This window comes from Muntiacus reevesi, chromosome 20, assembly GCF_963930625.1.
Source record: "Muntiacus reevesi chromosome 20, mMunRee1.1, whole genome shotgun sequence".
Taxonomy (NCBI): domain Eukaryota; kingdom Metazoa; phylum Chordata; class Mammalia; order Artiodactyla; family Cervidae; genus Muntiacus; species Muntiacus reevesi.
Window position 1 is genome coordinate 18425263 of NC_089268.1, and position 21617 is coordinate 18446879.

The 21617-nt window shown below is 53.5% G+C and overlaps 3 protein-coding genes and 1 long non-coding RNA gene across 11 annotated transcripts in view; 2 read left to right on the forward strand and 2 right to left on the reverse strand.

Annotated features, from left to right (window-relative positions):
• Positions 1 to 262: 262 nt before the first annotated feature.
• MRPL2 (mitochondrial ribosomal protein L2) lies at positions 263 to 5322 on the reverse strand. 3 transcript variants are annotated; one of them, XM_065913019.1, is made up of 7 exons: positions 5176 to 5322; positions 2548 to 2716; positions 1654 to 1795; positions 1429 to 1544; positions 1243 to 1353; positions 876 to 949; positions 263 to 517 (listed from the first exon to the last, which is right to left on the reverse strand). In XM_065913019.1, the coding sequence occupies exons 2-7, from the start codon at positions 2675 to 2677 to the stop codon at positions 305 to 307; spliced, it is 786 nt and encodes a 261-aa protein (XP_065769091.1). In that variant the 5' UTR covers positions 2678 to 2716; positions 5176 to 5322; the 3' UTR covers positions 263 to 304. The 3 variants fall into 3 exon arrangements, with proteins under 3 accessions (XP_065769091.1, XP_065769089.1, XP_065769090.1); XM_065913017.1 differs by lacking the exon at positions 5176 to 5322 and adding an exon at positions 4322 to 4534; XM_065913018.1 differs by lacking the exon at positions 5176 to 5322 and adding an exon at positions 4202 to 4328.
• KLC4 (kinesin light chain 4) lies at positions 4630 to 19340 on the forward strand. 5 transcript variants are annotated; one of them, XM_065913014.1, is made up of 16 exons: positions 4630 to 4746; positions 6333 to 6614; positions 7583 to 7813; positions 9504 to 9585; positions 10630 to 10840; positions 11276 to 11363; positions 14492 to 14593; positions 14811 to 14984; positions 15291 to 15390; positions 15591 to 15643; positions 15826 to 15896; positions 16078 to 16186; positions 16772 to 16912; positions 17178 to 17293; positions 17932 to 17995; positions 18872 to 19340. In XM_065913014.1, exons 2-16 carry the CDS (start codon positions 6357 to 6359, stop codon positions 18920 to 18922), a joined length of 1851 nt encoding a protein of 616 aa, XP_065769086.1. In that variant the 5' UTR covers positions 4630 to 4746; positions 6333 to 6356; the 3' UTR covers positions 18923 to 19340. The 5 variants fall into 5 exon arrangements, with proteins under 5 accessions (XP_065769086.1, XP_065769085.1, XP_065769083.1 ...); XM_065913013.1 differs by lacking the exon at positions 4630 to 4746 and adding an exon at positions 4776 to 5221; XM_065913011.1 differs by lacking the exon at positions 4630 to 4746 and adding an exon at positions 5512 to 5649.
• LOC136151689 (uncharacterized) lies at positions 19222 to 21422 on the reverse strand. 2 transcript variants are annotated; one of them, XR_010660078.1, is made up of 3 exons: positions 21275 to 21422; positions 20049 to 20110; positions 19222 to 19354 (listed from the first exon to the last, which is right to left on the reverse strand). It is a non-coding gene; the product is annotated as an uncharacterized lncRNA (long non-coding RNA). The 2 variants fall into 2 exon arrangements; XR_010660079.1 differs by having other exon boundaries at positions 21238 to 21422.
• Positions 20521 to 21617, forward strand: part of PTK7 (protein tyrosine kinase 7 (inactive)) — a 63103-nt gene continuing 62006 nt past the window's right edge. Inside the window, exon 1 of the mRNA XM_065913010.1 lies at positions 20521 to 20810. Within this exon, the coding sequence (XP_065769082.1) occupies positions 20732 to 20810 (79 nt within the window). The 5' untranslated portion in view covers positions 20521 to 20731. The remainder of the gene's footprint in view (positions 20811 to 21617) is intronic.

Sequence of the window (21617 nt, forward strand, 5' to 3'; positions counted from 1 at the left end):
CCCTCCTCCTGCCACCGGAAGTACCTGCCCCTCTAACCAAAGTCAGACCGGGAGACAACTTTGGAGGTCATTTACTCCCCCTCCGTGACGTATAGAGGGATCGAGGCCAAGGGGCGGCTGGAAGTGAGGCAGGCGGGAGGGGGAAACGGCCCCAGTTGTCGCCCCATATTTTCCTTTCTCCTCCCCCAACGGTTGTTTACTTCTGTCCCCTCCAACACCTGTCCAGTAATGTACCATCCTCCCCAGAAAAACCAGAAATAGATTTAAAAAAGAATGGGGGCCATTTTATTAGAGTCCAGGAATATCAGCTTTGGGCAGCAGCTGAGGGCAGCTTCACGTAACTCTTCATGGGGGGCAGCGGCCGGATCTTTCGGCCTGCCCAGCCCCCCTTGCGGTGCCATAGCCCACTGTTCGGCCTCTTTCCCAGCCAGCGGTTCCGCCCAGCCTTGCCGATGACCCGTTTGTTGTGATCAACGTTGGAGACTCGGCCCACTGTAGCTGTGCACGTCTCCAGCACCTGATGGAGAGAGCAAATGGAGGGGAAAACACCATGCGGGGAAACAGCCTGACACGTTGAGGGCAGGGACCCTGGGGAACTTCTCAAATCCAAAGAGAGAAGGGGAGAAGATAAGGGAAAAGTACAACATAACTGAACCCGAATGCAGGTCCTACAGTAGTTGAGAATGAAAGGCACTGTTCCCTACTGCCAGCCTGATGAGGCACACCTGGTCACATGGCAGAAAAGGACAGACCTAGCTCCAGGCACTTCCCAACATAAAACACCTGGGAGCTATCCTGGACAGGTAAGGTACATTCCAAAAATTCCTCCTGTACTGACCCCTCCCACCTGCACTCCACCCCAACCCACTACGCACCTGCATCTGCCTCTTAGAGGGTAGCTGGATAATGGCTGTCCCGTTCACCTTCCGTAGCAGCACGCCACAGGTCCCTGGGGAAGGGAAGAAACAGTTGCGACCCTCCACACAGCAGGAGGTGGGGGCAGATTTTCCAGGGCCACCACCCCACACACTGCCCTTGCTTTCCCTTTGAGGGGCAGAAACACTGAAGCAGGAGGCATGTGTGATTTTAGGTCAAAAACACAACCACCTCTTCAGCCTTGTTTTTCCCTCTTTTTTCTCTACCACTGGACAAGATGTGGGCTCATGGGTTCAGAGAGCTGCAACCTCAAGTACCCCCTGGCCTTTCAAACTGTAAGATCTCAACAAGTTCCTTTCTTCCTACCTGCGGCTCGGATATACTGGGCCCCGCGGCCTGGCTCACTCTCCACGTTGTTGATGAGGGTCCCCACTGGCAAGGCCCCAAGAGGATGGGCGTCCCCTTCCCGAGCAGCAACTAAAAGACAGAATTTCGTCAGCACCGGCACTCTTGAGCCTCTCAGCCCACGCACACCTGGTGGCCATCACTCACCTGCCATTCGGCCTATGTGGTCCGAGTTCAGGATGGTATCTCCAGCCTTCATGTTTTCTGTGGCAATGATCCAGCGTTTCCGGTTGCCCCCAGCAACCAGAGCTATGTCTGCTGACCTGAGCAGAGTGAGGGACAGGTAAGCAAACCACCTAGGCAGCCTCGGATCTCCTGAAAAGCCACAGACCACTCGGCCGCCCACACCACCACTTCACATCCCAAACGTGCCTACAGGGATCATAGCGGACAGAGATGACCTTCTCCTCAAAGGGTCCCGGCTTGGATTCCTGCTCCGGCCGGAACCGCAGAAAGTCAATCATTCGATAGCGCTGCTTATGGCCCCCACCAATGCCATGCACCTGGATACGGCCTGTGGTCAGGAGCACACACGCAGGATCACGAGTGGGTCAGGTGAGTCAGTTCCCAGCACTGGGAGCAGACACATCCTAGGCAGAGGGCAGTGTTTCCCAACATCACGACACAAGCAGAAAATGATTAAAATTTGCATAGCACAGTGGGGTACGTGGGAGTGAACACCCACGTGGAACTTCGTAAAAACACAATTACAGGGGGTGCTTCCCTGCTGGCTCGGTGGTAAAGAAGCTGCCTGCCAATGCAGGAGACAGAGGTTTGAACCCTGGTCTGGGAAGATGCCACATGCTATGGGGCAACTAAGCCCGTGTGCCACAGCTTGAGCCTGTGTTCTAGTGCCTGGGAGCTGCAAGTGCTGAGCCCACATGCTTCAACTACTGACACCTTGAGCACCTTAGAGCCGGTGCTCCACAAGAGAAGCCAAGTACCCCCAGCTTGCCACAAGTAGAGAGAAATCCTGAGCAGCAACAAAGAGCCAGTACAGCCAAAAATAATTTTTGAAGTGTGTGCAGGAAAATGTCATGGAACTTCCTGAGTATGTCCAGTTTTCTTCCATTACCTATCTTTAGGAGCACAGGCTATTTATGTTGTTTTACATTCTATTCTCTCACTCTTACACACATACTACATGTGTAAGGAGTCCAATAAATGCTTTCTAGTTACATTCCTCTGCCTGTATCAAAATAAAGGCCAAGGGTCCTACCATGTTTTTGCTCTTTACTGCTGAAATCTTCTTGCCCTTGTTCTTACCTGTGTGGTTTCGGCCCCCAGACTTCCTCATCTTTACTGGCATAGTGGTATACTTCGTACGACTCTTCCAGGACACAAACTTAGCACTAAGGGCCACAGAGGTAAGGACTGGGCGGCAGGGAAGCAACATCGATGCCGAGGGCAGCTGAAGGAGGACATTGTTTGTCACCTAGAAATAAACAGAAATCTTTTTCACTTGAAAGCTAATTGAAGGAGAAACCTCAGAGAACCAAGGGAGAAGGGACAAAGTTTAGCTTGTGGCTTCCTTCCTCCTGGAAGCGTCCCAGACCAGCTACCCCCAAACTCCACCCTTCACAGCCTGCACAAATACCAGTTCAGAATGCTTATCTAGGTGCATGTGTGTTGATCATCTCTCATCTGATCCTCTCACCTCTGAAGTATTTCTTCAATGGAATTTTCTCCCCTTGGTGCATCTTCTTCCAAATTTGCCTCAAAACTCTCCTCTAAGAAACTTTTCCTTCCTTAAACAACTACCTTCTCCAGTGCTGGTTAATTCCTATATATCTATGTACCACCATCAGCACCAATGCCTTCTACCCCTTTTGCTGCATGTTTCTGAGAATTTTCCAAACATGAATGGAAGGGAGAGATCACTTATAGCTTGTTCCCTGCTGTTTTCTCAGCATTTCACACAGTAGGTTGGTTTGGTTTTGAATTTGAAGTACACAGCTGCCAAACTCTACCATCAGTCTGAAAGGTCCAGAGAGCGTAAGACTAACTTTCCTGTAATCACTAGTTACCCATGTAAACAAACTGGCACTTGCCATGGGTGCTTGCCATCTATCTCTACAAGGATTAAATCATGTGCTGCTGTAGCTGCTGACCTCCAACACCTCCTGATGGAGCTCAGGATGGAGAGCAGAAGTGAGGCACCTGGGTTCCCAAACACCTGGCACGACAGATTTTCAGATAGTTAGATATTCTCGGGAGCTGATTTTTATGAGTCCAATTCTTTTATCTCCTCTTATCGAGAAAAACACAAATTCTTCATGGTGACAACTGTTTCTCGTGACTAGTAGAAGCTTCACGAAACCAGCAGAAACATTTAAAAAAATGTGCTTGATTGCAGCCCACTCACCCTTTACCAAAATCACATACATACTGTCCTTCCCTTCTACCTCTTTGGAGCAGTTTCTCAGAGCTATCTGAGGTGCTATCTCCTGGGCTGCAGTCCTCACATTTCCCCAAATAAAACTCTCATGCCATGCATTTTTTAAGTCGACACCCATTAGGAACTTCATGATATCTTTATGTTAGTCTCCAATTCTCGGTTATCTTGACCTTAATTTCATAATTTCAGTAGTAACTCATCTTTAATGGTTATAATAATGGTTAAGAGTCCGGGCTTTGAAGCCAGACTGCCTAGCTCCAATGGTTGGTGTATCACCTTGGACTACTGATGTATTCTCATATATAAACTGGGACTGATAATAACTGTAACTGGTTGAAAGGAATTCACTTATTTAAAACATCTATTATGCTTGGCTTATAAGAAAACAATAACTGTAAGTTACTGAAACTTGTACTTTTGTCTACAAAATCACTTTCACCTTCAATATCTCGTTTGAGGACTCCAGTGACCCTGTGAGATAGCAACACTTAGAAAGGAGAAAGCTGAGACTGAGTGACTTACTAAGGGTCACGGGCCGATGTGACTCCTAATCAGACTCTCATCTCCCACCTCGATTCTCCTGGAGACCCCTCTCCGGCAGCCGGAGTGTGAACAACTACCTTCCCGGGTAAGATGGATTACCTGGGCGGCCGGGAGCAGACTTGGGCCGGGGATGGCGGCAATCCGGGGGGTCAGGCTCAGTGAGCCAAGAGCGCGGGTCACTGCCCGCAGGGCCATGAGTTTGGCCAGACTCGGGCGTACTCAGCACGCCACCATCACCTTTAGCCTGGCCGCCTGGCGCTGCTGGATGACGCTAATATGTCCCCGTGCCGTCGCTCCAACATGACGTAAAAAGAGGCGGGCCGAGAACCCGACAAAAAGCTAGACACATATCTCCTTTCTTCCCTGAGCATAGTATAACCAATGCCGGAACGACTCTTGGGTCGCGTGACTAGGGGACAGGTCCCGCCCCTCGGAGCCGTCAAAACAATTGCCTCGAGCGGCAGCCATGATAGATTTAAAGGGGCAGTACCGGCTGGAGCGGCAGCCAGACCCACAAGCTGCGGGTGAGTCTTTGAGGGTACCTCTGGGGCTGAGAGTTGAGGTCCCGCTAACTCTTTGCTGCACTCCCGGGAATAGGAACAAATAAGCCCCTCCGACTGAACTCACAGAACTCCAGACTCAAAAACTCCGCCCCCCGCGATTCTTCCCGCCCCTCGGCATCAGGACAGACGGACAGACGGCCTGCCCCGCCCCCTGCGCTACCGACTGACTCAGTAACCTCGGGATTGTCAGGCCCCAGGTCCTTGCCCGCGACGTGGACCTCGGTCGCCCACCCGCATCTTCTGCCGTTACCCCGGCCCATTTCTCTCTATCCACACCCTGGGCCTCAGGGCAGGTCGACAGCCTGGGACACTCCTCCACCGCAGTTCCAGGCCTGGGAGATCAACTCCCAGCGCCGCGTTTCCCTGAGATCCCGCAGCCGCTCAGCGGACCTGCCATTCTTCCCAGCATCATCGGGCTTCTGGGAGGCACTCCAAGGTGACTCCTCTCAGAGTCTGTTAGTATGTGCTCATGATAGACACAAAGCCATAGAAGTGACTGGGCGAGGAGTGACCAGGTCTTCCTTCTCCCCCGTTCCCAGACACGCCCCTTGCCGCAGGTCTCAAATTCAATCTCACTCCCTTCTTGGGAGAAAATAGCTCCCCAGGCTTGGCCTGGGAGGTTGGCTTGGGGAAGGAGGAGGGACGTTGGTCGTCTTGAAGACCTGTAGGCAACGGAGGGAGGGCGTTTGTCCTGGGTGGGGCTCCATGCCAGGTCCTCTGGGTGGCTGTGAAGTGGTGAGGGAAGGGGTGGGAACGCTGGACTTCTGGACTTTGGGCAGGGCAGATCCTTCTGAGTCCCTGGCTGCTTGAACAGAGTTTCTTCCGGGCTCCTGCCTGAACGCCACAACCAAGGGCTCTATACAGGTAAGAAGACTTCAAAGATGAGAAGCAAGGCCCTTTTGAGGAAGTAGGAAGACAGCCTGGAAGAAACACAGCTGACCAGGCATGGAGATGCTGGGCTTAGTCCCGCGAGTGACTCAGCCTGAACACCTTGAGCCTCTAGGCCCCTCTCATCTGTGATGAAAGCCCACTTTTTTTTTGTCTCCCTTGCTTTCTTGATTTAACTTTGAAACTTATTTGTTCCCCTCTTTGCACTGCAGTATTTTCTGCATAGCTTCTGCCTGCTTTAACTCCATTCCCTTTGCAGCCCTGTCGGACACCCTCTGTGTCCTCTGTGCTGCTCTCTCTCCTTTCCTGATTCCTTTTCCTAACCCAAACTCTCTCTTCTCCAGCTCCTTTTTTAAAATTGTGTTGATTCTAAATCCTGCTGCTACTTCTCTGCACCTTTGTTCTTTCTACAGTTTTTCTTCTTTCAAGTCAATTCCTCTCCTCTGTCTTTCTCACAACCTTGGCTTTGTGTCTAGAGTCGTAACAGGCTGTCTGCTCACTGGTCACTCTCCCTGCAATTAAACTTCAGGGTCCCCCCACCCCCGCCCCCCGCAATGGTCTCCTGTCCCTTCCCTTGGATCCCTACTGCCCTCTAATCAAGGCGCACAGCCCCTCTTTCCTAATCTTTACCCCAGCCGAACTCCGTTGTTTCTCTGTAGCCCAGACAAGGTGCCCCGGCCAGGATGTCGGGCCTGGTGTTGGGACAGCGGGATGAGCCTACAGGGCACCGGCTCAGCCAGGAGGAGATCTTGGGGAGCACTCGCCTGGTGAGCCAGGGCCTGGAAGCCCTCCACAGTGAACACCAGGCTGTGCTGCAAAGCCTCTCCCAGACCATCGAGTGTCTGCAGCAGGGCGGTCATGAAGAAGGCCTGGTGCATGAGAAGGCGCGGCAGCTGCGCCGTTCCATGGAAAACATCGAGCTGGGGCTGAGTGAAGCCCAGGTGAGCGGGAGGAGGTGGTGCCAAGTGGCCCTGGGTAGATGGAGGAGCAGTTGTCTCATGGGAGCTTTGGGGTCATTTGGGATCCCCTTGTCCTAGCAGCTTGGATTCATTCATCTGATAAATATGTATTAAGTCTCTACCATGTGCCAGACACTACTCTCCAGACACATCACTGAACAAGAACAACCATAAGTCTTGGCCATCTTGCAGCTTACATTCTAGCTGGGAGAGGCAGGCTTTAGACAAATAAATAAATGACTCAGTATGCCAGAGTGATAATCATTAAGGGCAAAAGGATAAAAATCAAGCAAGGAAGAGGGTTGGGGTGTATGGGGAGAGGATGCAGTTTTAGATAGGGTGGCCAATAGGAGCCTCACTGAAAAGGTGTCATTTGAGCAAAGATTTGAAGACGAGGGAATGAGTCACACAATTAATGGGGGAAGAACATCTGAAGTACTGTGTGAAGGCCCCGACCTGGAACCTTTCCAGTGAGTTCAGTGAAAGGCCCGAGTGGCTGCTGGACTGTGAATATGGGGAAGCAAAATAGAAAATGAAGTTGAAGAGCCAGCTGGGGTGGGAGCAGATCACGTGGAACTGTAGGCCTTCATAAGGACTCGGCTTTTACTTTGAGTGAGATGGAAGCTATTGGAAGTGTTGACCGGAGGAGTGATGTGGTCTAACATTTTGAAAAGATTGTCATCTGGCTGCAGGGTTGAGAACAGACTCTAGGGGAACAGGGGCAGAAAGAAGGAGACCAGTGAGGAGGCAATTACCGTAATCACGGTGGGAATTGATAGTGGCTTGGCCCAGGCTGGCCCTGGAAGTGGTGAGAAATTCGATTTCGGGGTATATTTGGAAGGTAGGCTCATCACTACCCCACGCTCCCTCCGGGTCTTGCCGGCTCCCCTCCCGCCTACCCCTCAACATTCCTAGCCAGAGCCCCGCGCTCACAGGATCTGCCCACCTAGGTCATGCTGGCTTTGGCCAACCACCTGAGCACAGTGGAGTCGGAGAAACAGAAGCTGCGGGCGCAGGTCCGGCGGCTCTGCCAGGAGAACCAGTGGCTCCGGGACGAGCTGGCCGGCACCCAGCAGCGGCTCCAGCGCAGCGAACAGGCCGTGGCTCAGCTGGAGGAGGAGAAGAAGCACCTGGAGTTCCTGGGGCAGCTGCGGCAGTACGACGAGGACGGGCACTCTGCGGTGAGCACGCGCGGGGCAGCTGGGCTCGCCACACGCACAGGCCAGTGGCTGCTGCATCCTCTGGAGGACCAGCAGCCCTGCCCGACCAGCCCCCACCTGGCAGAATTCAGGTCCTGACAGCAACTCCAGAGGACAGCAAGGGAGAAGCCAGTCACTCGTTCAGTCAACATTTGATTAAATGACTGCTATGTGACAGGCGCACTCTGCTGGGGGTGCAGCAGTGAACAGGACAAAGTTCCTGCTCCCATAATAATAGATTTTTGGCATTTGGACAATTCCAATTTAGAATCCTAAGCGCTGTAGGTAAGGAAAACCCAGTCCAGTCGAGCAAGTCCTAAAATTTTCTGTCGAAATGTGTGGAATTTAACCTTCACGCAACAGGCATTTATATTTCTCTGTGCCTTAGGCAAGGCAAGATGTGTGTCAGATAGATCTAAGAAGCTACAAAACAGAGTTCCTGCCTTCTCGAGCTTATAATGTAGCTGTAGGAACAAGGCTTACATGTGAGAACACGTATGCGACAAGACAAATCAGCCATTGCCCAGTGCTGAAGGAGAGGTTCAGGCAGTGTGGGAGGAATCCCAAGGAGATAGGTTCGTAGGGGCTGGGATGGACTGAAAGATTCACAGCGTGGTGGGGTACAGGGATGGGTAAGATTTAGGTTGGATTATTTTATTTAACTGGATTAGGAATTGGGGTGGATTTTGATGGTCTATGAGGGAGAAGGGGGAGCTCTCTAGACCAGATGTGTGTGTGTGTGTGTGTGTGTGTGTGTGTGTGTGTGTGTGTGTGAGAGAGAGAGAGAGAGAGATAAGGCACCAGGGCTGGAAAGGTGGCCTGACCCAGGGACAGTGGGATGATTTGACAGTGGGTCATGTGTGTGTGTGTGTGTGTGTGTGTGTGTGTGAGAGAGAGAGATAAGGCACCAGGGCTGGAAAGGTGGCCTGACCCAGGGACAGTGCGATGATTTGACAGTGGGTCACCCTGGTGAAGCTGGGCAGGAGGGTTGGAAGTGTTTGCACAAGGCTCCAGTGCTAGTTGGGGCAAAGCGTTTTTGCCTAGTGTGAAAGTAGATTGACAGAACTGGGCATCACGTCCAGAGCAAGCGGTGGCAGATGATGGACACCAGGCAGAGCTAGACACTCTGGGTACGTGTCAATAAGATAGGACACACCCCTGCCCGCAGGAGAGACCGGACAGACATGTAATCAGTGTAAACACATGGGGATCAATGCAGGACTATAATTACCAGAGTCGAGGGAGAAAGAGATGGCGGTGAGGGTACTGAGGATGGAAACTCTCTGGGTATGAAGGAACGGAAAGTCATGAGATTTTTGGCTGAAGCATCTCTTGTTTGTTTGGGGGTTTTTTGTTGTTGTTGTTTTTGGTTTTGGCTGCACTGCATGGCTTGGAGGATTTTAGTTCCCCAACCAGGGATCAACCTGCGCCCCCCTCCAGCGGAAGCTCGGAGTCTTAACCACTGGACTACCAGAGAAACCCCCATCTTTGTTTTTTTTATGAACAAGAGAGGCCTAGGCTTGGCAGGACAGATGCTGGCCTTCCCAGGGGCAGGGACAGCGACAGGGGATTTGTCCTAGACCCCACCTGTCAATGATGTCACGGTTTAGAGGGGGCTTGAAGAGGCTGCCAGGGCTATCTCATCTCAGACATGCTGCTGCTTCCCTTCCAGGAGGAGAAGGAAGGTGATGCCTCCAAGGATTCCCTGGATGACCTCTTCCCCAACGAGGAGGAAGAGGACCCCAGCAATGGCTGTGAGTCTGCCTCTGGAGTTGGAGGGTGAAGTGGGGGCAGCAGGGGTCTGGTGAACAAGGATGGTCACCGTCCAGGAATGGGTTCTCCACTGCCTCAGGAGATGGGCTAGGGACCAGCACTTTGATTCCCTCTGCTTTCCCCTTATTCGTCAACATTTATTAAGCACGTAGCCCATGCCAGGCACTGTGCTGGCCACCAGGGAGTCCAAGATGAGAACGACATGGGTCTTGCTGGTAAGGAGCTCGCTCAAGACTAGGGGAGTGCCCCTGGAGTGAAGAGCATGAGCTCCTCAAGGGAAAGGACCAGGTCTTTCTTATCTTTGTATCCCTGGTGCAAACCCTTCCTCAGGATTTCTGAGTAGTTTTTTTTTTTTTAATTGCACTGGGTCTTTGTCGTTGTGTGCCGGCTTTCCCTAGTTGTGGCCAGTCAGGGCTACTGTTCGTTGCGGTGCTTGGACTTCTCATTGCAGTGGCTTCTCTTGGTGCTGAGCACAGGCTTTAGGCACATGGTCTTCAGTGGTTGCAGCACTCAGGCTTTAGAGTGAGGGCTCAGTTGTTGTGGGGCATGGACTTAGTTGCCCTGTGGCATGTGGAATCTTCTCAGACCAGGGATTGAACACGTGTCCCCTGCACTGGCAGCCAGACTGTCATCCGGTGTACCACCAGGGAAGTCCATTGAGTAGTTTGTTGAATGAATGCATGACTGAGTGAACAAATGGGATTGTGATGGGCAAAGTGGCGAGCAGAGGAGTAGCAGTTGAGGGACTTCCCTGGCGGTCCAGTGCCTAGGACTCTGAGCTTTCACTGCTGTGGGCCTAGGTTTGATCCCTGGCTGGGGAACTGAGATCCTGCAAGCTGTGGTGCAGCCAATAAAAATTTAAGAAAAGAGTAGCAGTTGAGGCAGGTCTCTTGGCAGGCAGGGAGCCTGGTGGGGATTGGTCACAGGCAGGGAGAGAGACTGGGGGGGGGGGGGGGCGGGCGGACAGCGGAGGGAGAGCTGGTGTCATCTGAGGGAGTCTCTGTCGTCTTCTGCGATGGGGGTAGTGTCCCGTGGCCAGGGCGCCCAGCACAGCGGCTATGAGATCCCGGCGAGGCTGCGGACACTGCACAACCTGGTGATCCAGTACGCAGCCCAGGGTCGCTACGAGGTGGCTGTGCCGCTCTGCAAGCAGGCGCTGGAGGACCTGGAGCGCACGTCTGGCCGCGGCCACCCCGACGTGGCCACCATGCTCAACATCCTAGCTCTGGTGTATCGGTGAGTGCTATGTCCTCTCAGGAGCCTGCCTCCAGGTGTGGTCCCACCTTGATCCGCCTCTGGCTCTCATTCCTCCTCTCCACAGGGTACCTCTTCTCCCCCCACCAGGGGGCTTCCTTGTCTCATGCTTTTCCACCTGAGCCCTTGACCTCAGAATCCTCACCCCTCAGGCTTTTGGCTGCTCCCATCTCTCCTCTGGGGAGGGTCTTTTTCTCTGTTTCTGTCTCCTGTGTCCTGTGCCTTTGGCCTGCTCCGGGCATGGCCACTCTCTGGGGGTGGCGGTGAACCCCTCTCACTGCTCCCACCAGGCTTCTTGTCTCCTCATGGCGGGGCCCAGTCCCTAAATGTACCTTACTATCCCGAAGGGAAGGAAGTAAGGAGATGACTCAGGGGCAGAGTTTGGGCTAACCCCTTGTCGCTTTTGTCCTCTTACAGGGACCAGAATAAGTACAAGGAAGCGGCCCTCCTGCTCAATGACGCCCTCAGCATCCGGGAGAGCACCCTGGGCCGGGACCACCCTGCCGTCAGTACTCCTTGCCCTCCTTGCCCTGTCTTCCTCTGCTTGTCCGTCTGCTGCCCTCAGCCCACTCCCAGGGGTTCTCAGGAGGGAGGCATGAGGACTCCTTTCTCCTACTGTCCACCCATCCCAGTGACTCTCAGCTCTCTCAGTCCCAATATCTTCTTTTTTAAACAAATTTTAGTTGCAGTATAGTTGCTTTACAGTGTCGTGTTAGTTTCTGCTGTACACAGGCATGAATCAGCCATATGTATACACATGTCACCCTCCCTCTTGAGGCTCCTCCCTACCGCTTTAGGTCATTACAGAATATACAGCTGAGTTCCCTGTGATGACTCCTTCTTATAATGAATATTTTCCTGAAGTTTAGCTCATATAATGTAATCTACCTACCTGTATAATTTCCTCAAAAGTTGGATGATACTCTATTAATATAAGAGAGAAACAAGGAAAGTAACTTATAATAAGATATATAATACTTTACAGTAAAGCAAAAATACAGTAACAGTTGAGTACAGCAATGTTAGAAGACATCGTAGTCTGATATACAGTGAATGAAAAAATTTAGATGTGAAAGTCACTCAGTCGTGTCTGACTCTTTGTGATCCCATGGCATATGCAGTCCATGGAATTCTCCAGGCCAGAATACTGGAGTGGGAAGCCTTTCCCTTCTCCAGGGGATCTTCCCAACTCAGGGATCGAACCCAGGTCTCCCGCATTGCAGGCGGATTCTTTACCAGCTGAGCCACAAGAGAAGCCCTTTAGATGTAGAAGAAGTAAAACTAGTAAGTCTTTTTATGTAAAAGTATGTACTAGGAATGTGAAGTCAAGTGGGCCTTAGGAAGCATCACTGTGAACAAAGCTAGTGGAGGCGATGGAATTCCAGTTGAGCTATTTCAAATCCTAAGAGATGATGCTGTTAAAGTGCTGCACTCAATATGCCAGCAAATTTGGAAAACTCAGCAGTGGCTGCAGGACTGGAAAAGGTCAGTTTTCATTCCAATCCCAAAGAAAGGCAATGTCAAAGAATGTTCAGAGTACTGCATAATTGCTCTCATCTCACACGCTAGCAAATAATGCTCAAAATTCTCCAAGTCAGGCTTCAACAGTATGTGAACCAAGAACTTTTAGATGTTCAAGCTGGCTTTAGAAGAGGCAGAGGAACCAGAAATCAAATTACCAACATCCATTGGATCATAGAAAAAACAAGGGAGTTCCAGAAAAATATCTACTTCTGCTTTAGGAACCATGCCAAAGCTTTTGACTGTGTGGATCAGAACAAACTATGGAAAATTCTTCAAAAGATGGGAAAACCAGACTACCTTTCCTGCCTCCTGAGAAATCTGTATGCAGGTCAAGAAGCAACAGTTAAAACCGGACATGGAACAACGGACTGGTTCCGAATTGGGAAAGGAGTACATCAAGGCTGTATATTGTCACCCTGCTTATTTAACTTCTATGCAGAGTACATCATGCAAAATGCTGGGCTGGATGAAATCAAAAGATTGCCGGGAGAAATATCAATAACCTCAGATATGCAGATGACACCACCCTTATGGCAGAAAGCGAAGAAGAACTAAAGAGCCTCTTGAAAGTGAAAGAGGAGAGGGAAAAAACTGGCTTAAAACTCAACATTCAAAAAATGATGATCATGGCATCTGGTCCCATCACTTCATGGCAAATAGATGGGGAAACAATGGAAAAAGTGAGAGACTTTATTTTCTTGGACTGCAAAATCACTGAAGATGGTGACTGCAGCCATGAAATTAAAAGATGCTTGCTCCTTGGAAGAAAAACTATGACCAACCTAGACAGCATATTAAAAAAATAGAGACATTACTTTGCCAACAAAGGTCTAGTCAAAGCTATGGTTTTTCCAGTAGTCATGTGTGGATGTGAGAGTTGGAATGTAAAGAAAACTGAGTGCTGAGGAATTGATGCTTTTTTTGGAATTGATGCTTTTGAACTGTTGTGTTGAAGATTCTTGAGAGTCCCTTGGACTGCAAGGAGATTCAACCAGTCAATCCTAAAGGAAATTAGTCCTGAATATTCATTGGAAGAACTGATGCTAAAGCTGAAACTCCAATACTTTGGCCACCTGATGAGAAGAACTGAATCATTGGAAAAGACCCTGATGCTGGGAAAGATTGAAGGCAGGAGGAGAAGGGAATGACAGAGGATGAGATGGTTGGATGGCATCACTGACTCGATGGACATGAGTTTGAGCAAGCTCTGGGAGTTGGTGATGGACAAGGAAGTCTGGTATGCTGCAGTCCATGGTGTCACAAAGAGACATGACTGAGTGACTGAACTGAACTGAACTGATGTTCTAGGAAAAGGACAGAGCAGGAGTTCCCTGGTGGTCCAGTGGTTAGGACTCCATGCTTTCACTGCCAAGGGCCTGGGTTCAGTCCTTGTTCAGGGAACCAAGACTGCACAAACTGCATGGTACACCCAAGGTAATAATAATAGTAATATCAACAATAATAATAAATTTTTAAAGTTAAAAATGACAGAGCAGAAATATTGGCATATATAAGATTAAAATCCAATGTTAGATTAAGTAATAATAGACCAGATTTCTTTGTGATAAGAGAAAGAGAAATAACTTTAAGTGGGGTCAGCATGTAAAACAAATGCTAGATGTGTCAAAGGGGAGAAGACGAGAAATAAGGTATTTTTGAAAATGAGCTGGCTGGAAAAGAATTCCCTGTATTATGACATGTGATAGGCAAGGATGATGTGTCTCAGGAAACATAACTCCTGTCTTGATATCCCACCAAGTATCACAGCTTATATTTAGTGTTTGAGTGTCTGGCAGAACAATCAAAATTTGCCTGAGCGGTCCCATACAGACACCACATCTGTAGCATACTTGCTCCCCCAAAGATATTAGTGCCAATAGTCTTTATGGCAACCAAAGGAAACCCCGCCTCCAGAAATGTCTAAAAATCTCCTTAGAGGGTGAGACCACCCCCGTGGAGAGCCTCAGAGCCTTGGGGGGTCAGCACTCCCCCCCCGCCCCCCAAGCACCTGTGGCTCGGGTGGCAGAGTCCGTTTGTCTGGGAGTTGGGCAGCATGGGGCCCTGCTGGTCCAGGCCCTTTGTCTGATGGGGACAGGTCTGTCTTCCTAGGTGGCGGCCACACTCAACAACCTGGCTGTGCTCTATGGGAAGAGGGGCAAATACAAGGAGGCGGAGCCGCTGTGCCAGCGGGCGCTGGAGATTCGAGAAAAGGTGCCTCTGCCCCCCGCCCGGTCTTCCCTGTTGTGGTGACCCCTCCTCCCCCGTCTCTTTTCTGATCTACCCTTTTCCCTTCACTTCTTTTTGACTCACCCTCCGTCTCTCCATTCCCTGTTCCTTCATTCCCTTCCCCTGCTCCCTGCATGGGTGCGTGTGCGCACACACACCACGCATAGTCACAGTCATCTGTCTCTCCTTTGCACCGCTCCAGGTCCTGGGTACCAACCACCCGGATGTGGCAAAGCAGCTGAACAACCTGGCCCTGTTGTGCCAAAACCAGGGCAAGTATGAGGCTGTGGAACGCTATTACCGGCGGGCACTGGCCATCTATGAGGCGCAGCTGGGGCCGGACAACCCTAACGTAGCCCGGACCAAGAACAACCTGGTGAGGGAGGGAGGGGCAGAGGCAGGGGGTGCGCCGTAGTCTGGTACACGGGCCTCATCGCCTTTGTGCCCAGCCCGGGGGCTGCCTGTGGGTACTGGGGGGTCTGCTCCCTTCCTGTGGGAAGGCAGAAGTTCCGTAGCCTCTCTGGAATGGAGTGGGAACACCCTGGACCCTGCAGCTGGACAAGGAGTGGGTGAGGAAGATCTCTGGGGAAAGTCCTAAAGAGACCAAGAAGTAGAAATGCCTGGCCTGGCTGAGAGTTCGTCTCCACCTCTTGCTCCCGTGTTCTTGCCTTCCCGCCCCCAGGCTTCCTGTTACCTGAAACAAGGCAAGTATGCTGAAGCGGAGACTCTCTACAAGGAGATCCTGACGCGTGCCCATGTGCAGGAGTTTGGCTCTGTGGATGGTGAGTGGTGAGGGCCTGGGTGGGGCGCTGCAGGGAAGGAAGGAAATGCAGACCAAAGACTGGTGGGGGGAGGGTTGGCCACAGTGGTTCCAGGGAGCAGACCCCTTTAGTCCAGTGCTACTGGCCTCTGGGTCCTGGCTCCCCCTTAGTTCCAGCTCTGTTCTCTAACCTCACCACCCCATCCCGTGTATCACCCCTAGATGACCACAAGCCCATCTGGATGCATGCAGAGGAGCGGGAAGAAATGAGCAAAGTGAGTTAGGGGCCCAACCTGGGGAGCCGGGGACTCTCGGGGCCTCTGACTTATTCCTGCACCAGCCCTAGCTGCATGGCGCCTTCCCACACCCAGCCTGCACCCCAGCCCTCTGCCAGCTTGTACCCCAGCATCTCTGTACCTTCACCTCTGGCTTTCCCTCCCCTTCTGTCCTCCTGCAGAGCCGGCACCGTGAGGGCAGCACACCCTACGCCGAGTATGGTGGCTGGTACAAGGCCTGCAAAGTGAGCAGGTGAGAGAGAAGCCAGCATGGACGTGTGGGCTCCGACGCCCTCCATCGACCCCAGATCCCCGCTCCTGGCCCTTCCCCTGCTTCCCGGGGACCTCCCTTCAGCCTTGGCTCTGCTTCCTCTCTCTCCCTCTTGCTTCCTGAATCCATCTTCTCTTCCTTCCCTGGGCTCCCCCTGCCGCAGCCCCACAGTGAACACGACCTTGAGGAACCTCGGAGCTCTGTACAGGCGCCAGGGAAAGCTGGAGGCAGCTGAGACCCTGGAGGAATGTGCCCTGCGCTCCCGGAAACAGGTCAGGGACCAGGGGGGAAAGGAGGTCCGGAGGCAGGGCCCGGGGGGCAGAGCGGGGCCGCCGAGGCTGCTTGTGAGTCGCTGAAGAGTAAGCGGAGAGGCTGAGGAGGAAGACGGGAGAGACTGGTGAGACACTCTTGTGGTTGTGGCTGTTTTTAAGTGTGTCTTACCCCTCACCTGCCCTTTGTGGTTAGGACCCCAAGTTCAAGGTTCACTTCACTAAATGGAACTATTAACAGGGAAAGACCGCCTTTTGACAATGTGAAGAATCTTGTGAGGAGGGGCATGGGCACTGTGGGTGAACAGGCTGCAGTTGAGAGAAGCTCTGAATCAAGAGTTTCTCAAATCACGAGTCTTGACTCACTGGGTCCTAAAATCAATTCATTGTGGGCCTTGGCTAAAGATAGATGTGTATCTCTGACACACTGAAAATAGAAAAGGTGAGTGTCTCCTTTCCAGTATGTGTGTAGTCAGAAATCGCAAGGAAAACTCTTTCTTTTGTTGTGGCTGTTAGGGAGAAAAAGTTTAAAGTTCCACCCTGAAGAGTTCAGAAGTGGGAAGTCCCGGTTCCTTCTTTTCCTTCCAGGGCACTGACCCTATCAGCCAGACCAAGGTGGCCGAGCTGCTTGGGGAGGGTGACAGTGGAAGGACCCCCCACGAGGGCCTAGGGGGCAGCGTGAAGTTTGAGGGAGGTGACGATGCCTCGGTGGCTGTGGAGTGGTCAGGGGTAAGTCTGATTATCACCCCTTGAACTCTCCTGCTTCTCCTTCTGGTGGTGACGAGAGGCTCTGAGCCCACAGGATAGGAGGGCACCTTGTCCTTATCCGAATCCAGCTAGCCCATCCCTCTCGGGAGCCTCTCTGCAAGCCAGCTGTTGACCAGGCTGGGCTTCTGGGGAAGGGGGAGGTGTCCAGAATCAACGGCAGGAATAGGCTCAGAGCTCAATCTCCCTGGGATCCCCTTAGCCTCTGTTCCCCATCCCTCTCTGCCAGGATGGCAGTGGGGCACTGCAGAGGAGCGGCTCTCTGGGCAAGATCCGAGATGTGCTTCGTAGAAGCAGTGAACTCCTGGTGAGGAAGCTCCAGGGGTCTGAGCCCCGGCCTTCCAGGTACTCACTGAGACTGAGATACGGCAAAGTAGGCAGGGCCCTGGAGAAGTGTCTTGGGAGAGAAGCATGGAGGACGTCAGTAGGATGGCCACGGAGAGAGGGTGGGAAAAATAGTGCCCTGGTGCGGGACAATAGCTAAGCAGATGCTGGGGACTGAGGGAGACGAGTGTGTGTATGTGTGTGTGTGTGTGTGTGTGTGTGTGGTGGGGAGGTCAGACGAGTGTGTGTGTGTGTGTATGTGTGTGTGTGGTGGGGAGGTCAGACGAGTGTGTGTGTGTGTGTGTGTGTGTGTGTGTGGTGGGGAGGTCAGATGAGTGTGTGTGTGTGTGTGTGTGTGTGGTGGGGAGGTCAGATGAGTGTGTGTGTGTGTGGTGGGGAGGTCAGATGAGTGTGTGTGTGTGTGTGTGTGTGTGGTGGGGAGGTCAGATGAGTGTGTGTGTGTGTGGTGGGGAGGTCAGATGAGTGTGTGTGTGTGTGTGTGTGTGGTGGGGAGGTCAGATGAGTGTGTGTGTGTGTGGTGGGGAGGTCAGATGGTGAGGAGGCACTGATATGAGTATGTGTGGTGGTACCAAGCGTCCCACGCTTCAGGGCCACCCATGGGAAGAGAAGAGGCCTCAGTTCTTTCTTTTCCATTGTAGCAGCAACATGAAGCGGGCAGCCTCCTTGAACTATCTGAACCAGCCCAGTGCAGCGCCCCTCCAGGTGAGAGCAGTGCTTGTTCAGAGTATTGTGGGTGAGAAAGGACGGACAAACCCAGTGGGAAGAGGGGGGTCACCTGGGATGAAGACTCTCTCAGGGAATTGGAGGTGGGCAGATAGGAATCAGGCTGACAACTTGTTGGGGGTGGTGACCCCAAGGGATACTTTTGGGCCCAAGATAGCAGAAATAAATTAATCAGGAGGGGAACAGGAATTTATGTTCTCTTAATGGGTACTTTAGAATTATGAATAATTAAGGAATGATTTGGGGCTTCAGTGGTAAAGAATCCACCTGCAATGCCAGAGCCACAGGAAATGTGGGTTCGATCCCTGGGTCAGGAAGATCCCCTGGAGGAGGAAATAGCAACCCACTCCAGTATTCTTGCCTGGAAAATTCCATGGACAGAGGAGCCCTGGTAGGCTACAGTCCAGGGGGTTGCAAAGAGTCAGACACAACTGAACGACTGAGCATGCACGCACACAGGGAATGATTCGGGAATTGTAATTGCTCTCCCCCTATAGCCACCATACTCCTCACCTTGCAGAGTCAGCAGTAGATGAGAAGGAAAAAGGGGGAAAAAAAAAAAGTATTACCTCATCTCCATTTGAGAAAACACAGCAATGATATTTTAATGAGAAATGACCACATTCAAAGTATATCCGCATATTTATGTGGTTCTTCCAGGTATATTCTCCATCAGATCTTGGCCTTCTGGGAAGTCCTAGCAAAGGTAGCATAAGCCCTAGAGCTTGAGGTTGAGGTTCCAGACTCCGTCCTAGGTCCTGAGCGAGACCGTAGCCATGAGATGGACAGACTCCAAGGGACAGTCTTCGGGAAGCTGGGGCCTGTGGGCTGATGGCTGGGTGTTGTCTGTTTCAGGTCTCCCGGGGTCTCAGTGCCAGCAGCATGGACCTCTCTTCAAGCAGCTGACATTCAGCTCACGCCCCACGTCTGCTGGGTCCCCCCACAGCCCTCACAGCATTCCCTGTTGCTCCTGGCTCTTCCAGCCCCAAGGTGGGACAGTGAAGGGGGAGCAGTTAACCCGAAGATTGCTGCTGCCCTTAGGGTCTCAGCCCCCTCCTCAGGAATCCCCTTCAGGAAGGACCCTCAGGACATCCTCCCCCCACCCTGTGGTCCTCTAGAGTAGCGAGCTCTACTACTAGGGCCCCCAAAGTGGGTAAGAAGCAGGTACGCACCTCCGAGATGCAGCCTGCTGCTGGCTTTCCTGTCAGAGGGCTTGGGGCTGGCCAGCCAACCTGCCTTGCCCTGGCCTGTCTTGTTCCCTCTGCTGCCTCACTTCAGGTCCATGTATTTCACTTTTCTTAAATAAAAGAATCAGGTAACCATTGAGCCACTTGAGTCCTGATGGAGAGGGCAGGAAACAAGGATTGCGTTGGGGCCCTTCACAGAAGGGTGCAGGGTAGTGATGGATGGGTCTCTCCTCTCTTCCTTTCCCTGTTTGTATCCTCTCCAGCAGGGCCTACAGGAAGGCATCTGGGGGAAGGGGGAGGCCCACAACCCAAGGAGAAGGTGCTGTGGACTGGCTTGTCAAGGACATGTGGCGGCCATGTGGCAGGACCCTGGAGTCCTGGCGCCACTGCTCCCGGCCTGTGAGGCCCTCTGTGGCGGCCCCTCCTCCTCCCAGCTGCTTGGGGGAAGGGAGGTCTAAGAAGGCCTGGGGGGCCCTCCTGAGCCAGAGGGGGATGAGGCACTTACTATCCATCCCCTCTCAGCAGATCCTGGAGGCCCAGCAGCAGCTGGGGCCCATCTTCTAAAGCTTGACTCCTCCTGACCCGCCTCCTACACCCCTTGCTGCTTTCACAACAAAGAAAGAATGTGGGGGTGGTGGCGCTGGGGGGTGGGGGTGCCTGGAACAAGGGCGGTACTGGGCCTCCCCACAGTTGGAGACTTGGCCATGCCCTGACACGGCCCAGACCGCTGGAGATGGACTTGGGATGAATTTGTCAGTTTAACAGCCTTCAGTCCGCCGTTCAGAGAGTCCCGTCTCTCTCTACCTTTGGGTTCCGATTGGTCCAGAGCCAAACCAGACACTCACCATGCACTGGACCCCAGGCTACCTCTCTCTCGGGGCTCCACGGTAGCTCCGGGTTACCTTGCCTGGGGACACCAAGGACACCGTTCTGTTCTAGATCTTCCTCCAGATATCAGGTTGCTGCAAAGTGAGCCAGAGCCTACCCATTCCCCTCCCACTAGAGAATTTGGGGGAACTATTGGCCAGAGCCCTCAGGAAAGCCTAGAACCAACCGTCTTCCCCAGGAGCCACGGAATCACAAAAGTCCCTTTAGATCCCCTGAGTCCCTGCACACGAGGTGGTAGGCGCAGTATCTGCTCCCCGACCTCGCTCAGGTCCCCACTCTCCCCCGGGCCTCCTCCACTCCATCCACTCTCCATCTCCAGACCCCTCCCCCAACTACGAGCTCCTCCCCACCACGGCGGGGAGGGGGCGTCGAGGGGGCGGGGCGCCGCGCGGCGCCCAGGAGAGGAGGGGGCGTCGCGGGGCGGGGCTTGGCGGCGGCGGCGGCGCGTTAGGACTCTGAGATACGGGGCGCGCGCAGCTCTAGCTCGGGACGCCTCCGGCTCGGGCTCGGGCTCCGGCTCCGGCTGCGGCTGCTGCAGCTGCGCCCGCGCTCCGGTGCGCTCGGCCTCCTGGGCCCGCCGGGGATCGCTGACCGCGAGCCCGCCGTGCGCCCGCGCGCTCCCTTCCCCGAGCCCGCCGCGATGGGAGCCGCGCGCGGAGCCCCGAGCAGCCCCTGCCGGCTGCCTCTGCTCAGCGTCCTACTGCTGCCGCTGCTGGGCGGTGAGTCCCGGCGAGCTGGGGGAGCGCGGGAGCCCCGAGGGCCGAAGAGGGCACCGGGGAGGTGGGCTGGGGCGGAGCAGACACCGTGCGTGGGTCAGGGGCTCGCTGGGGTTGGGGGGGCGAGGTCCTGGCCGCCGGGAGGTGGCGAAGCCCCTGCGCAGTCGGCCGGGGCCCCTCTCGCCCCGCGCCCGCGAGAACGCGTTTCCAGCCTCCCCAGAGTTTTCCCGGCCTGAGCCGAGAGTTTGCTCGGGAACTGCCGGGAGTTGCCGACTCCCGGGCTCCAGTGTCGCGTTTCTCTGCGGGGGAGAAACGACTACCTCCCACTTAGGGGGTGCAGCGCAGTGGCTGGCGGTGGGGGAGACGGGGTCCCCCCGGCAGGCTGAGACTAGGTGAGGGAGGCCAGCCCGGAGCCGGATGCGGGACCGACCTGCGGTGCGCGGAGCGCACGGAGCTTTGTTACCTACGCCGGCCCGACGCTCCCGGCTTCCCTCCTCTAAGTTCCTGGGCCAGGCTGGGTCCCGGACCGCCCCGATGGTGAGGGCGGAAGAAGGGAAGAGTGAGGGGCCGTCCCATCTCCAGCTCCCGGGCCCGAGCCCTGAGCCCACTCCCGGCCGGAGTCGGATCTGGGAGCTGAGAGTCCCGGACTGTCTCGGTGACTAATGTGTGAAGGCCGCTGCCAAAATCGGGCATGGCCGGCCTGCAAAGGTGCGGACGGGGTTGGTTCTGTCTCGTTCCTCAATTCTCATTCTCTCTCTCCCCCGCAAGGAAAGAAACTCTTTCTTTCTACAGGCAGAAAGGCCAAAAAAA

What these genes read in the sequence shown, in the direction of transcription:
- MRPL2 (XM_065913017.1), bottom strand. Translation starts at nt 4,417, where the DNA reads ATGGCCCTGCGGGCAGTGACCCGCGCTCTTGGCTCACTGAGCCTGACC. An exon ending in CCACATAGGCCGAATGGCAG is followed by an intron (nt 1,354 to 1,428) that starts GTGAGTGATGGC and finishes TCTGTCTTTTAG; the next exon opens with TTGCTGCTCGGGAAGGGGAC. An exon ending in CCTCTAAGAGGCAGATGCAG is followed by an intron (nt 518 to 875) that starts GTGCGTAGTGGG and finishes TCTCTCCATCAG; the next exon opens with GTGCTGGAGACGTGCACAGC.
- KLC4 (XM_065913014.1), top strand. Translation starts at nt 6,357, where the DNA reads ATGTCGGGCCTGGTGTTGGGACAGCGGGATGAGCCTACAGGGCACCGG. An exon ending in TGGGCCGGGACCACCCTGCC is followed by an intron (nt 11,364 to 14,491) that starts GTCAGTACTCCT and finishes CTGTCTTCCTAG; the next exon opens with GTGGCGGCCACACTCAACAA. An exon ending in CCAGTGCAGCGCCCCTCCAG is followed by an intron (nt 17,996 to 18,871) that starts GTGAGAGCAGTG and finishes TGTCTGTTTCAG; the next exon opens with GTCTCCCGGGGTCTCAGTGC.